Raw genomic sequence first — 16,721 nt, forward strand, 5'->3', positions numbered from 1 at the left:
CAGAGAGCTGGCCTGGAAGAGGGGCAACCGGGACAGAATCCGGTGCCCCGGCCGGGACTAGAACCTGGTGTGCCGGCGCCGTAAGGCGGAGGATTAGCCTAGTGAGCCGTGGCGCCGGCCCGGCCTGCTCTCTTACCTGTCATTTATCATGGGCTACTGATTCACACAAGCTGTGTCATTATGATGCTATTTTATATCACACGCTATTCATATTTGTTAGTCTCAGGCACACATGTGCTGCTGTGAGCTCGCTTCACGTCCTTAGTGATACTGAAGCAACACACGGAAGATGCTGGCAAGAACATGGCCAGACTGGCCAGACCTTGCTCCCAAAGTGTGAAAAGAGAGAAGAGCTATGCAAAGCAGTGTCTCATCCCAAAGACTCTGAACCCACATTAAGATCTCTGAACGCTCAGGCAATGAGATGAAATTCAACAGGTAAATACATGTCAAGATATCTTGGTTGTTTTTATTCCATTGGTTCCTTAAGTAAAGACTGACGCTTTCTGGAAATGAAACTGTGTAGGATCGAGAGAGCAGTCCACGCACCTTCTCAATGAGCTCGTAGCTCTCTTCAAGCTTGAGCAGTCTGTTCTGCACAGAGGTAGACGCTCGCTGGTACACGGTGCGCCACTCCTGAAAGTCGCTCTCCGAAATCTCGGCCACAGCGAAACACAGAGTTCTGAGCCCTGAAAAAGAGCACACCCCCCACCCCAACACCCCAGAGAAGATCTGATGCAGAAGACAGCAGTGTCCAGTTTTGGTGAACAAAATATCATCTTGAAAAGACTAACTGTATCCTGACAACATGCTGACACATGCTGGTCACCGTTCCTCCACCCCCCTTCTCTGTCGGCTGGCCTTGCATCTCCTTTAAGACTCGGCTCTCATGATCGCTGCTTTGAAGCTACCTCAACCTCCCCTCCTCCAGGATCCCTTAGGCAGAAACGCTCAAACACTTAAGTGTGGGACAAACAGTGTTTCACACTTTTCATTGTGGGTCTCCTCGATTCCATTAAAGCTCCTGGAGCGCAGGGACCCACGGTTCTTCATGTGCACACCTCCAGTGCCATGCACAGTGGCTGACTCCTAACAGCGGCTGTGTAGATGTTCAGGGAGGAAGGAAGGGAGAGAGTTCAGTGGGGTGTACTGGGGCTGGAGGAACCTTCCTCCTACTGTGACCCCTGATGGTATTTATTGCTGCTCATTACCACTGTAACTTTGTGTAAAAAAAAAAAGTCTTAGTTGAGAGTTAATAGCAAAAAAGGATAGCCATCAGGTGGGCCCTGGGAAAGTGGTCAAGGCTGATGCTGCAGGTGATGCCCAGCGCTCAGAGTTGTAACTCATTTCACCTTTAGAGAAAAGGAGATGGACTGGAAGAAGGATAAGGCAAGAGCATTATTCAGCCATGCAAGGAGGCAGTTAGCTCATATCCTAAGTGTATGGTAGGACCAGGCTCTATTCTTGTGGTTGCAACTCAAATAATAAGTGCTTGCACAAAAACGTCAGGTTTAACAAGCAAACAGCATAGGACATAAAATACCCAGAGGACTCTACTTTCCAAGAAAGCAGGAAGGTTATCTGTTGCCAGATCACTGAGAATGGAACTTGGGTCTTGGGGCTGTAGGAGGGGATGTTTTTCTCTCTTGGCAACTTGGCTGGGCTGCCATAGAGTACAAGAATCATTTAACCCGGAGCCAGAAACAACAGGGTGGAGGCCGGGGCTGCGCCAGTTCAAATCTGTCTGAGGGCTGGAGTGCCTTCACCATCTTATAGAGGAGAAATCTGTCCCCTGACCTCCACAAAGGAACACATAGCCTGTGCTGAATGCTGGGTAGGCTGCCCCACGACTGCCAGTTAAGGCAGGGCCTTCGGGAATGCGAATGCCATGGACATGCGTGTGTGTATGCTCCTGCATCTTGGAGAATTGGGAGAAGTTTCTTAGTATCTTTGCTTTTCAAAGTTTAGCTGTTTGTTTTTGTCTAGAGTTTTTCAAAAACATTCCTATCTTTTCTCAGCCTGGACTAAGAGGAAGAGGAAGGAGTTGGAGGTCTGGACGGGGGCCACTGGTGACATTCCAGCCGAAGGCCACAGGAGTGAAAAGGCAGTTGGGAGAGCAGGCCCCAGCTGTGACCACTGCTGTCAAGTCTGGAGATAAGACCAGACATTCCTGCAGTAACTGCCCCTAATGCTTCACAAGTCCCGCTGCCTTCCATCTTATCTGACCCTCTCTGCAGACCATGTGCTGCCTGGTCTCGGTGTGGTGGGCACTTTGCGAGGACGGGGGGCAGCACTAAGCTTGGTTACCAGGGTTCACAGGCCACACACACAGTGTGTGGAAGGGACTTGTTAAAACGTCTTGAGTTGTAACTAGATGTAGTAACTATTTCCATAAGTTTTCAATACAAAGTCTTGAGTTAAAACTAAATTCAGTAACATTTTTAATAGCTCTATAAGTTTATTTATTTCTTCTCTTACTCAGCCTAGAACATTTCAGCTCTTTGACTCTTGCTTCTTTTGCTAAAGAACTGTTTGAGAGGTAAAGTAGTTATTATTTATTTATTGGACAGAAAGAGAGACATACACATACACAGGGAGAGGGAGATGGAGAAAGGGAGAGAGAGAAGAGTGGCTAGGTCCAGCCAAACTCAGGAGCCTGGAACTCAATCCAGATCTCTCATGTGGCTGGTAGAGTGATCACTGCTGCCTCCCAGGGGCTGCATCAGCAGGAGTCAGGAGTCAGGCGCTGGAGCTGAGAGCTGAACATAGGCACTCTGATATGGGATGTGGGCATCTTAACTGCTAGGCCAAATGCCTGCCCTCTCTTTTTACTTAATCATACTGTATTGCTATTACACTCACCTTCTGTAGCAAACTGTTCCAAATGTTTTAAAGTGATTTCTTTGTACTTTGAAGTCTCTGCCAGTCGCTCATAAATTACAGTGTCCTGGAAAGTAGACAGAAGGTACAATGTACTTAAGCAAGCATTCTGAGTTTAATGCAGTTGATGCTGGCAACATTACTGGCTGCAAGTCAGTATAAAAACAAGCAATCGCTTTTAGCACTGGTTTTGTTTGTCTACTAACACTGCTTCCTCACTGACAGCTCAGACACAGAGAGCCTCCTGTACATGAAGGTTCTTCATCCATGCAGTCAGCCAACCTTGGAGCATAAGAGAAGGGAGGCCTCTGATGGCCGCATCTGTACTGTACACACACAGACTTCGTTTTTGGTCTCTATTCCCTGCGTCATACAGTAGAACAACCATTTACATGGCATTTACAGTGGACTAGGTATTAGAGGTGATCTAGAGAGGAATGAAAGTATACGGGAGGATGTGCCTGCGTTACATGCACTTAGCCCCCATTTTATATAAGGGACCTGAGCATCTGCGGATTCCGGGGTCCTGGCGGCGCCCTGGATCGGTCCCCTGCAGACCTCAAGGGACAATGGTAAAGTTCTAGACCTGCTTCTTTCCAAGCACACCTCTACCACTCCAGTGTTCACAACCTCATTCTAGCAACACCTCGCTCACTTCCCACAGGCAGCAAGATCGCCCCCATCCCTGAAGGGTTTTTTTTTTTTCCTTTTTACACCTTTTTTTTTTTATGTATTTTTAGTTTTTATTATAAAGAAAAAAGATTTCACATTATTTCATAGACACAATTCTCAAAAGCTAAGCATACTTCCCTCCCTGGCTCAGTCTCCATTCCTCCCTTCCTCCCTTCCTCCCTTCCTCCCTTCCTCCCTTCCTCCCTTCCCCTTTTTTGCCAACAACATACTTCCAATTTATAAGCACAGGCTTAATGCACCAGAAACCATAATGTTCAATAAGTAAAAAGTAGAAAGATCACTGTTCCACAGGAAATAGACAAGCTTATAGACAATAACCAAATCATAAAGTATCAGTTTCATACCTGCCTTTTTTTTTTTTTTTTAATTTTGTATTAGGTATCACATACCAGAGTTGCAGGATTCAAGAGTTGCTACAAAGGGGCACAGTCCAGAGACTGTTTCAAGAAACAGGTTGGGGAGCTCGACTGGACAAAGCCCAGGATCTTGTGGCCCTGCTGCAGTACCTGTCAGGACTTTACAATGCCAGCGTGCACAGGGGATCCCTAGGGAGTGTAACAGCATTGGGGCACAGAACCTTCTAGGGCTTAGAGTGTCTTTATGGGATTTCTGCTCAGACTTCAAGAAGTACAGGACTAAATCTGGTATAGTGGGGAGAACCTGGGGCAAACTTCAAAACTGTCCGAAATGGCAGAATATTTCTCTGGGTGTCACTTCAGCTTTAAGACTCAGTTTACTTTATCTGTAAAATTCGACTACTGGATTATTTTTAAAGTCCCTTTAACTTTGGCTTTACGAGCCACTTATGTTTCTCTAGTTTTTGCACCTCTGTCATTTGCTTGCTGCTTCTTTAGTTGCTCTCCAGCTTTGGTTTAATGTTTTTACGAGTTTTACTATTTAGTTCTTGATGGTTTTATTAGACCAGGAAACAATAAATCATTTACCTGCAATTTCTTTCTCAGTGGTATAACCCATTTTGGGAACCCTAGTCTCAGGGCTGAGATCTGGAAGGAGACTAATGGTGTATGATTTAGAACCCTTGAGAGAAACAGAACTTAGTGACCTCAAACCAGATGGAATATTCCAGGCCTCAACTACGAATTTCTTTTCATTTTTTCAGTGGCAGAATCAGAAGGGGGCAAAGCAGAAGGAAATGATCATTTCCCCTCATGGCACCTTCCTGAGATTGAAATGTGTAACTTATGAATTCTAGTGTTTTTCCAGAAGCTCATGAGATTGTCAGTGAAATTCAAATAGGTCACTTTACCATCAAGAAAACTCTTCCTTAAATTTAAAATCAGGAAAACAAAAGTGATAAGTAACATGGTTAGGAAGAATAAATCCTGCAGTGTATCCAAACCTTGGTGGAAGATACTGATACTTGGAACCCAGGAAACTAATTCCCCACCTTTCCCCTCAGCACGGAGAAAGGCAGGAGCAGAATGTGGCCTCCGCATTACGCAGTGCTTCCAGATGAGGATCTCAGTGGGCCATGTTACAAGTGAAAAACAAATACACACCTATCCTTTTACACCCATCCTGCCACTGCTTTATTCGGAGGGTTAAAGCAGGAATTCGGCACACTGCCAGGTACCGAGAGAGGTATCTTCCCAGGACCTGAAGCACAAGCATGCCCTAGGAGAGCACCTGCAGCCTCTGGGGTCACACGCAGGGAAAATCCTTGCCAGAGCTACTTATCTGGTGTCCAGGTCCTGTGTAAGGGAAACCAGACAGCCAGGACTGCTGCTGTGGGAGCTGCATGGCAGAGTAGACTCACAAGTAAAGAGCCTTGGGTTTCAAAGAAGCTTAGCCTCATGATTAATCATCCTCTTTGGGGAGTTTTCATTCAAAAAGCTAAATTTTCCTATTCCTCTTTTAGACTGAGGTTCTCTATGCCTTGGTAGGTGTTAGAAATTTTGTTAATAAGAAGATAGCAGTGGAGAAAAAAGAACAGCAATCAATATTGGAATTATCTGGGAAATCTTGATATAAATTAGTCTATTTCCATCAAGGAATTTGCTCTTGCTGTCAAGTGAAACAGCAAGGCAGGGCTGACCTGCTATAGGAAGCCTGGGCCCCTTTGCACAGGGACACCTGCCAAAGACATGAGGCACACCCAGATTTACACCCAAGTACCACAAGGATTTTCTGTGTGTGTGTGTGCAGTTCAGAATGATCTGCACTCTGCCTCTGAGGTGGTACTGAGCTGCTAAAAATAGCTACCTTCAGATGTGGTTGGTTTGTCATGGTATAGAATTTTATTTAAGAGATACCCAGTTTGAACTTTTCATCACTCTAAGGCTCCAACAGTATTACCCTTATTAGCCAAGTTTCTAATTCTTCCTCTGGTATGTAAGTTTTTTTTTTTTTTTTTTTTTTTTTTTTAGCAGGAGTCTTACTTTCTTGAATAAATTTTTACTCACATAAATGTAACTTCCTGGGGCCAGCGCTGTGGCTCGGCGGGTTGAAGCCCTGGCCTGAAGCGCTGGCATCCCATATGGGCGCTGGTTCTAGTCCTGGCTGCTCCTCTTCCCATCCAGCTCTCTGCTATGGCCTGGGAAAGCAGTGGAAGAGGGCCCAAGTCCTTGGGACCCTGCACCCACATGGGAGACCTGGAGGAAGCTCCTGGCTTCAGATCGGCGCAGCTCTGGCCGTTGCGGCCATCTGGGGAGTGAACCAGTGGATGGAAGACCTTTCTCTCTGTCTCTACCTCTCTCTGTACCTCTGTCTTTCAAATAAATAAAATCTTAAAAAAAATGTAACTTCCTAAGTTGCTTATTTTCATGGATATAAAGGGAATATTGAGTACTTCTTTTTTTTTTTAAATTTAAAAATTGGGGCTGGTGCTGTGGCATGGCGGGTGGGGCTACTACCTGCAGTGCCGGCATCCCATATGGGCTCTGATTCGAGTCCTGGTTGCTCCTGTCTGTCTCTCTGCTGTGGCCTGGGAAAGTGGTGGAGGATGGCCCAAGCCCTTGGGCCCTAGTACCCATGTTGGAGACCTGGAGGAAGGTCCTGGCTCCTGGCTTCGGCTTGCCACAACTCCGGCCATTGTGGCCGATTGGGGAGTGGGCCAGCGGATGGAGGACCTCTCTCTCTCTGCCTCTCCTTCTCTCTCTGTGTAGCTCTTTCAAGTAAAATAATAAATCTTTAAAAAAAATTAAAAATTAATAAAGCAATTCAACTTTATCGTAGAAAATTCGGAAAGATCAGAAAAAAATAAGTCGTCCATACACACATACCTACAGACATATGCACACACACAGGGTCATTATATTGTGATGTGGTCAAGTCAGCACTGTATTCCAGATCACTAACTCTGTCTCTACCCCTTCAATTGTGTATAATATAAAATTTATCCCATTTCTTGATCTAAAAAATTTATATTTAATTTATAAGTTAAATTATATAATTATGTAATTTATCTTACATGTATCTTTATATTCCCTCCTAATTTCTTTTTGATTAAAAATAGTTGGAATTTATATATTTGTCTTTTTTTTTTCCACCTCTAAACATCCTCTGTGAGACTGGTCTATACAGCCGAAATAATCTTGAGTCAATCCATTTCCATTTGTTGACGTTGCTCATTACCACCCTTGGTATGAAATTTTCTTGTGTGCCTCCAAGCTTTGCTCCTTCTGAGCCCCTCTTTGCACGCATGCCAATCTCGTGGCTTTGCACGTGTACAACCCCTGCAGCGGTTGGCATGAGCTTTCCTCAGCCTCTTTCCATAACTGGGGAAGCTCGCCACTGTCAGGCATCGGAGCAGGGAGGCTGGCTCCCATAAGCATTTTACAAGCAGAACTGTTTGCTCACATACTCCCACAGAAGCCAAATTCCAGCCAATCCTGCATGCTCCCCACCCCACCTGGCTCAAGAACTTCAAGGAATCTCTCTGGTTTTCCATTTGATCTACAAAGACATTTATCTTGCTTTTGAGCCAGGATTTTATCTTTCAAATTTCTCTTTATACTATCTCCATTGTTGCCATGTTTTGGATTAGAGAAGGTACATCAAAGTAGGAACACACTGGGCTATCTTGACTGGACAATGTTAATGATGAATTCTCAGTGCACTCTGCTTAGGTTTTCTGCTGTTCTTATCACCTGCTGATCACTCTACCATGGACTCAACAGTTTAAGTTCTCCAAACTTCAATGTCCCTTCCTGGTTCTCTACTTCCCTTTTATACACACTACTTTCTTCACATAAGATCTCTTCAATCCCTTGCTTTTAATTTCCAATCACATATGTGAATAAATAAAACTAAACACCCTGGACTCCTTCCCCTGTGAAATCCAGGCATCCCTGCCTGATGGCCCGGATGTAGATCCCAAGTTTCTATTTTGGTAAGTGGTCCTAGATAGTTGACTCAGTTAGGCAAGAGAAATCCAATAATAATCCTAGATAATCTTTCCCTTCACCCCCATGCAATCAATTACTAAGTTCTAAATCTTTTTCCTATCGTCTTCTCTGCAACTGTACTGGTTCATTCCTACCAACTGTTGCCTGGTCTTTGTTAATGGCCTGAACTGGTAGCTAGCTCTCTGTATACATCTTTTTTGAGCTTTAAATCCTGTTCCCAAATGACAAGGAAAAAAAAGCACAAATTCTTGAGCATGAAAAAAAAAATGACCTGACTCACATCCATATTTCCAGGCAAACTGGAAGTAGTTTCCAAACTTTCCTTGCTGTTTTACATATTAATGTCTCTTTACTACTTAACCACATTTCATAGCTAATTTGGGAGTGACAGGAAACAATGGAATAAGTTAATAAATGCAAGCTATCTCTGCAGCTATTAAAAAAAGAAGTTTGGTGTTTTTTGCATTCAAGGCTTTTCCTCCCCAAAGTTTCTAGCTACAAAACTATTCAAAGCTAAAAAAGGAAGTGTGTGCTTTGGGTGTTGTAAACTGAACATACACCAACCACTTCAAGTGAGAGGTCTTAAAGGCTCCTCATTAGTCCCTTATCACTGCATATTACCTCCAGGATGTGAAAAATTTTCTTTACAATATACCCTTATGCTGTAAGGGCACACACACACACACACACACACGCATATATACACATTTCCATGGCTGGTTAAGCTCCTGACAAGTCTTAGGTGTTATGCTTATATCTCCAAAAATTCAGTTCAAAGTCCAGGGATAAAAATATATATAAATAATAAATGCTGGATGTTTGAATCTATAAGAATACAAAACCAAAAGAATTCTAAAACTAATTCATACGACATCATGAACTAATTCTAACAAAATATTTGAAAACTAAGGGTTCATTCAAGTTTCATTTCAATGCTTTCAAAGCAAAGGTTGAACATTCTCAATATGAATTTAAAAAGTAGACTTGGACTTCTTAAATTCAGTTTCCAAATGATAAAGCCAGGTTGTTAATTATAGTTAAATTGGAAAAGTACAAGTTGATGAGTTTATAAACTAGTGACTGGGAAAGTGCAATTCAGAAGGAAAACATCGACTGATTTTAATGTCAAAGGCGTTAATTAGTAATTTCTCATTTTTCCATGAATGTAAACATATTTTAACTAGGAAAGTTCAATTAGAATGACATATTATTGTTTCTGTCAATATAACCTGCCAATCTTCCAAAGCCAACCAGTAGTCAGAAATTCTGTTATAATTATAACAACGCAAGACAAATAGCAATCACCAAATGAAAAAATGATAGCAGTCATTGTGATCCAATTCCCTCCATCTCCCAATTCTGTGGTCTTTTAAAAAATAGATTCCAACTGGAGTGGATCACTATATATCATAAACTTTTAAGATACTTTCTTAATTGAGTTGTTTCTAACATAGTTTATATAACATAAACCTCAAATATTATGTATAAATATTGAATTATAAAAATAACCTAGGCCAAACATTTTCTGAGCACCAAATTTACCCACAGAAGGAATTCTACATTTCACCAGGACAGTATTACTATAAAACTCCAACAGAAGTGGGTGTCAGCAGCTTCATGCTAAACATCTGTGTTACGTTTCCATAGCAGAATGCCTACCACATACACGGTAAATCATTATAAATCAAAACTTTTAAAAATAAAAATAAAAACTTACAGCTCCTTTGCAGTAAAGTCGTAACTTCCCGGATGGAGTGCGAACAATCACTGACATTCTTTTCCTGGCGCTGAAAGAAAGGTTTTCCATAAAGTGTCATCACACAGAGGATGCACATATATGTGTTTGTCATGCTTCACATCTTTTAATACTCACAGTGAAGAAATAAATTGGGCCAAATTATGAACCTTATTCTTTCACACCCATAGACTATGCCCTTGGGATACAGTTGAAAATTACGCTGTGTTCTTTAAGGCACCATTGACTGCCCTGGAGGAGTTATTTCCAAAATAGCTCCCAAAAAATCTGCAAGAGTGAGTACCCAACAGACTGGAGTCCTAGTTTAATATTCTGAGGTTTGAAAACATATTTAATTAAGCCAGTATCTTAGAAGATAAATTGTATGTTACAGTTTTTATAAAAAGCAGAATACTCATCAATTTTAAGTCCATACCAAGTCACACAGAAAGACAAATACTAGTGCTTTAAAACAACTTACTGGGGCCAGTGCTGGGCCACAGTGGGTTAAGCCACTGCCTGCAATGCTGGCATCTCATAAGGTACCCTGATCTACCAGCTCCTTGCTAATGCTCCTGGGAAAGCAGTGGAGGATGGCCTAAGAGCTTGGGCTCCTACACCTATGTTCCAGGCTCTGGGTCTGGCCCAGCCCAATCTGTTGCAGCCATATGGGGAATGAACCAACAAATGATGATTTCTCTCTCTGAATCAGTGGATGGAATATCTCTCCCTCTTTCTCTCTCATTCAGCCACTGAAGTAAATAAATCCATTAAAAAAAAAAACCTTAGGTTCCCACAACCATTGTTTTCAATCATTAATAGCTAACCACTGGCATCATAGATGCACACACACACACACAAAACCCCCAAAACCTGAGCTACACTGATGGGCACAGACCTCTTAACATGGAGTTGGTGACTTAAGCAGTTTAATAAAAACTGAGTCCAAAGTACAACCTCCCTCAACACATTGTTACAGAGGCAGCTAACAACAGTGAACACAATGAACCAGTACAGCATCCTATAGAACTCATTCAAGAGTGTATGGGCATTCTTGGCAGAACTGAATGCATCTTTATTTCACCATACAGTACACCACTGCTAAAAGAAAAGGAAATGAATTCAATTAAGAGAGGCAGTCATGCTAATGTAGCCAATGGCCAGAAGTTTCTTTTAGAGGCATTTAGAAATATCTAAGTTCTCTGTTTCTACATCCATAACCACTATGATATTACTGCCCTATTCTCTACTCCACTCTTGTACTTTAGGAATATATTTATTTGAGCCTCCTTTATTGTTCCTATCATAGCCTTTCTTGTTTCACGCCCCTCTTAATCCAGCTTTGATAATGTTGTCCCAAACTCATCCAGTTCCTTTATCTTCTCCTGGTAAGATCCCCCAATCCTGGGTGAGCTGGAGCCCTCTTCTTTATTTAAAAAATTTTTATTTGCATATATTTATTTGAGAGGCAGAGAGACAGAGTTAGACAGAGGTAGAGAGACCTTCCATTTGTGGGTTCACTCCACAATTGGCTCCATCAGGTGAGATCAGGCCAAGGTCAGGAGACTGGAACCCAATCCAGGTCTCCCATATAAGGGCAAGGACCCATGTAACTGAACCAGCACCTGCTGCTTCCCAGGGTGTACACCGGCAGGAAGATGGAATTAGTGGCACATCAGAGTAAGTTGACATTGCTAGAGAAAAGGCACCCAGCCACAGAGATTAGAAAATATGTGATATGCAACACCAACTTGGTGCTTTGTACAGCTAATGACTAATGAGTCCATACATCTCTCTAAGCAGCCTGCTCTCTCACCCTTTACAGGATTATGGGATACTTTCTCCATTCTCCCAATCTCCTACATTCCCCCCGCCCAACTCTGGATCCTCTGAATTTTTGCAATTTACATTGATGGAAGCCTCAGGTAAGAAATCCCTTTTCTTTCTGCTATTGTATCCTACGTGTCAGAGTGGGCATTTAGTCCACTGGTGAGGATGCCTCTGTCCCATATTGAATTACATGAGTTTGATGCTTAGAGCCAGCTCCTGACTTCAGCTTCCTGCTAATTATGGACTAGTGGGCAATGCGGATGGCTACAACTGGGTTCCTGCCCTCCCCATGGGAGACCTGGTTTGAGTTCCTGGTTTCCAGCTTCAATTCCAGCCCAGCCCTGGACATTGCAGGCATTTGGGGAGTGAACCAGCAAATGGCAGCACACGTTCTCTCTCCCTTTCCCCTTATGTTATTTCTCAAATAAATAAAATTTTTAAAAAGACCCTCTATGTGTAGCTACATGGGCAGCATCTTTTTTTTTTTTTTTCCTGTTACAGTGGAGGAAATGTTTCTTGGGTTCTCACTGGCCTTCCTTCCACTTGTCTTTGAGCACTCTTTCATTCCCCTTTCTCATTAACTTCACTCCAAAAGTCACACTGATCTGTCCTGAATCTGCATCTCTCCTTCTGTGAAGGATGGACCTATTAATCTGTGTGCACCGAGCTCTAGTTTCTCCCCTATGAAACTCACCCCAACCACGCCCTCTCCACCAAGCCACATCTCCTTTCAAGTCTTTCCTCACTCCTCCTCAGGGCTTAATTTCTCCAATCCATCATTATACAAAGTCTCTACTTACTGCCTGTTCATTCCTAATCTTTGCCAACTCACTTCTTTCCTCTCCCTTCCAACCAATGGCCACATCTAGCATAACCTGCACAGTCTCTGGCACAGATGGCTACCCTCTCCCTACCCCACTTCCCTTGGCTCTGTGGTATCTGGCATCCCCTCTCTGTCCTCTACGTTTCTAGCAACGGAGTGGTCTCCTTTGCGGATTCCTTTCAAATCTAATCAAACCTTACAAATTAAGAGTTGCTCATGGCTCAGTTGCCAGCTTTCCACTTTCCCTTCACTTAAAATTTTATTTCCAGGAAATTTCATCCATTTTCATGGCTTTAAATATCATTCACAGAGCAATGACTACAAAACTGGCACTTCAGCCATCAGTCTCCCTTTTTATGATTCAGGTACTTATATCCAACTGCCTATCTGCCTCTTCTACTTGTATATCGTGCAGGCATCTAAAATCCAGCAATCCCAGACATCTACTCTTACTCCACTTCTGTCCTCTATGTAAAGTCGTACTTCCATCTGCCCGGTTATATATGCCAGGAACCCTAACTCTTCCCTGCTTCCCCCCTCCATATTCATTCCTCAAAGTTTCATAGAAATCCCTCCAAAGACATGTGGATTCATCAACTCCCCTGTAATTTCACTGTTCTCATCCTCATGTAAACCCCTTTTAAAGATTTTATTTTATTTGAGAGGTAGAGTTACAGACAGTGAGAGGGAGAGACAGAGAGAAAGGTCATCCTTCCACTGGTCCATTCCCCAAATGGCCGCAACTGAACCGGTCCGAAGCCAGGAGCCAGGTGCTTCTTCCCGGTCTCCCACGTGGGTGCAGGGGCCCAGGGACTTGGGCCATCTTCTACTGCTTTTCCAGACCATAGCAGAGAGCTGGATTGGAAGTAGAGCAGCCGGGACTAGAACCGGCATCCATATGGGAATGTGGCACTGCAGGCAGAGGATTAACCTACTATGCCACAGCGCCGGCCCCTCCAGAGAGTATTTTAACAGCACCAGATTCACTTTTCCTAGTTCCTTTCTTAAACTCATTTGCCTCACAGCATCCTGGAAGAACCAAAACTCCTGACTGCTTTATTTTTCTTCATGACACTTAAGATAGTACTTTCCAAGTGTGTGTTTAAAAAACATATACAAATACCAATGAATATACTATTTATAATATATCAGATATAATACAAGTTGGCTTATAAGAAACAATCATTGTTGTTGACACAATGTACTTTGGGAATACTCTACTCTAGTTCATCTTGCAGCTTCTTACTTATTCTCTTTAGAGACTTTCGGACCACAGAGGGAAAGAAGACAGGATTTACCTAATAAATTGGACAGACCTCATTATGTTTTTGTTATTAACTATGGGACTGTGGTCACTACCAAGCAAGACAGAAACCAAGGGGATGGCGCTCTGGTGTAGCGGGTAAAGCCACCGCCTGCAATGCCAGCATCCCATATGTGTTCCAGTTCGAGTTCTGGCTACTCCACTTCTGATCCAGCTCTCTGCTATGGTCTGGGAAAGCAGAAGATGGCCCAAGTCCTTGGGCCCCTGCCCCCACACCCGTGTGGAAGACTTGGAGGAAGATCCTGGCTCCAGGCTTCTGATCATTGCAGCTCCAGCCATTGTGGCCAGCTGGAGAGTGAACCAGTGGCTGGAAGACCTCTCTCTCTCTCTCTCTCTCTGCCTCTCCTTCTCTCTCTGTGTAACTATTTCAAATACATTTAAAAAAAAAAAAAAGACAGCAATCAAAGGTGGCATAGAAAAGGAAGTGCCTCTCCAAGGCAGTGTACATATGTGCCTTCTTCCATGGAGAGAGTTCCAGGAAAAAAAAAAAAAAAGATGGGTACATATTTCCTTGGAGAGCGGCACTACTTCCTAATGGACTTGACACTGAAAGTCTCCTGTGACTGGTGATGCAATCTTTAAAGATCATGCTATGAGAAGGTCGGCTGGCTGGAAAACTACACAGTCATGTGGGAGTGAAAAACCAAAACCTCACTGACTGTAGCTGAGGGCCTCTATTATTTGGCCTTAAGGAGTAAAGTAAGTAGGATAACCACTTTGTTTTCTGTTCTTTCCTACTGGATGGTAACTGGTCTTATGCAAGGATACTCAAAATGTTTCTAGAAAAGGAATTAAAAGATAAGCTTATTTTAGCATGACAATTTTGAAACCTATGCTTGCATTTCTTTACTTTTTTTTTTTTTTTTTTTTTGACAGGCAGAGTGGACAGTGAGAGAGACAGACAGAGAGAAAGGTCTTCCTTTTTTCCGTTGGTTCACCCCTCAATGGCTGCTGTGGGCGGCGCATAGTGCTGAGCCAAAGCCAGGAGCCAGGTGCTTCTCCTGGTCTCCCATGCAGGTGCAGGGCCCAAGGACTTGGGCCATCCTCCACTGCACTCCCGGGCCACAGCAGAGGGCTGGACTGGAAGAGGAGCAACCAGGACAGAATCCAGCACCCCGACCAGGACTAGAACCCGGGGTGCTGGCACCGCAGGGGGAGGATTAGCCTAGTGAGCCGTGGCGCCAGCTGTATGCTCTCATTTCTAACACAAAGATGGATATAGTTCTCCAAATCTCAAAGATAATCAGATACAACAAGTACATAGTAAGAATCAGTGCTTCCCAATTCATCTCTACTCCACATAAACCTTGGTGCCTCTAACTATGTTTTCAGATCATTAGCCATAGACTCCTGGTCCTATACAGAAGTCTTCTGAATCAGAGAGTGGTGTTTCAGAAAGATTTCTGAACTTTCATGAGGACTCACAGATTGCAACACTTTGTGAAAACTGTCATGATTTATCCACATACATTGCAGTTAAAAACATACTGAAGATTTTAACATTTTTTCTGAAAAAACTTAAATAAAAACAAAGCACACTTTCTAGTTATTTAAGAGAGAAAAAATAAACAAGGGAGAAAATTATCATATCTATACAAATCGTAGAGTAGGTGTTTTACCTGGTGAACTCCAGGACATTGAGTAATTCGTATCTTTCTTCCTGCCCCAGCTATGAAGAAATGGAATATATGAGTACATATAGTTGGAAATCACTTAGGCTTCTTGGACATATATACTGGCCATAAAGTTTTATTATAAAAATGTCAACATGAACAGAAGAGAACTTACTAACTTTCAGGTTAATTAAGATATAGGAAACAGAAAGTCCAGAACAGGAGAAAACCAAAAGGAAATCCAAGTACCACAGAGGCAGACTTCAGAGCAAAACCAGCCCAGACAGAGAATGGAGGGCTTCGCCACCGGCCAGATTATCTGGAACGGCTGGACTGAGAGCACTAGGGAGGTATGGGGAACAATTAGTAACAGAAAGAAAATGAAGCTATTAAAAGAATACTGAGGTATTTACCTTAAGGAAATAAAGGGGAAAATTTTTATTTAGGAAGTAATTTTGTGTCAGGAAACACAAAATTAAAAAAAAGAAAATAATTACTGCCTACAACAATATTCACCTATAAATGCTATAGATACAATATAAATATTAAGTGATTCTTAAATGAGATATAATTTACATATAATAAAATGCAGAGACCTTCGATGTATAGTTCAATAAAAATCATATAGTTTGACAAAGGTATACTGTGTATACCCACCACCCAATCAAGATGTGGAACACCCCATCAACATCTCTGTGTGCTTCTCCCATCAATCTCCCTGCCCTGAGGCACCACTGTCGTGGTTTCTATCACCATAAACCACTTCTCAGCTGCATATAAATGAAGTGAAACGGGATGCACTGTTATGTCTCAGGCATTTATTCTGCTCAACATAATGCTTTTGAGATTCATCAATCAATAACTCATTTTTATTGTTTAGATACTTCATGGTAGAAATATCTCACGATTTGTGATTGGTTTTCTATTGATGGGCATTTGGCTAATTCCAGTTTTTGGCAGTTATGACTAAAGCTGCTGTGAACAGTTCTCCACCAGTCTTTTTGTGGACGTAAACTTTCACTCCTGTGGGATAACTAGTGTACAGTCATTGCGGGCAGATGTAAGTTCCCTTTCAAGAGAAAATATTAGAAGCTTTTCTGAATGGACTGTGTACTCTACTCAACTACTAGAAATATGTGATTGCTCCACTTGTCCTATACTCTAATATCTGGAGGTGACAATGTTTGTAACGTCAGCCTTCTTGGTGAGTGTGTAGGGGGATCTTTTTGTGTTTTTAAATCTGCATTTCCTCAATGACTAACAATTTTTTTATGTCATTCACATATCTTATTTTGTGAAAACTCAGGTTAACTTTTTGGAGCCTAATTTTGGAGCCTGTGGAAGCCTGCTGGGACCAGAACTTCTCAAAGGCAGCTATGTCTAGAAGACTGTGGTGCAAGGCCATTTTTTGCCGCCTATAAGCGAGGTCTCTTTTGCTGGCTATAAGCGTGCTCTC

The 16,721-nt window shown here is 42.6% G+C and overlaps 1 protein-coding gene across 3 annotated transcripts in view; it reads right to left on the reverse strand.

The window, feature by feature from the left end:
- The window catches only part of ATP8A1 (ATPase phospholipid transporting 8A1), a 262,162-nt gene that overhangs the window by 122,797 nt on the left and 122,644 nt on the right, over positions 1–16,721 (reverse strand). For all 3 annotated transcript variants that reach the window (XM_070068174.1, XM_070068172.1, XM_070068173.1), the window contains 4 exons: positions 15,272–15,321; positions 9,658–9,727; positions 2,863–2,947; positions 550–689 (listed from right to left, as the gene is read on the reverse strand). In XM_070068174.1, coding sequence (XP_069924275.1) covers positions 550–689; positions 2,863–2,947; positions 9,658–9,727; positions 15,272–15,321 — 345 coding nt within the window. The remainder of the gene's footprint in view (positions 1–549; positions 690–2,862; positions 2,948–9,657; positions 9,728–15,271; positions 15,322–16,721) is intronic.

The sequence above is a fragment of the Oryctolagus cuniculus genome, chromosome 2 (assembly GCF_964237555.1).
Source record: "Oryctolagus cuniculus chromosome 2, mOryCun1.1, whole genome shotgun sequence".
NCBI lineage: Eukaryota > Metazoa > Chordata > Mammalia > Lagomorpha > Leporidae > Oryctolagus > Oryctolagus cuniculus.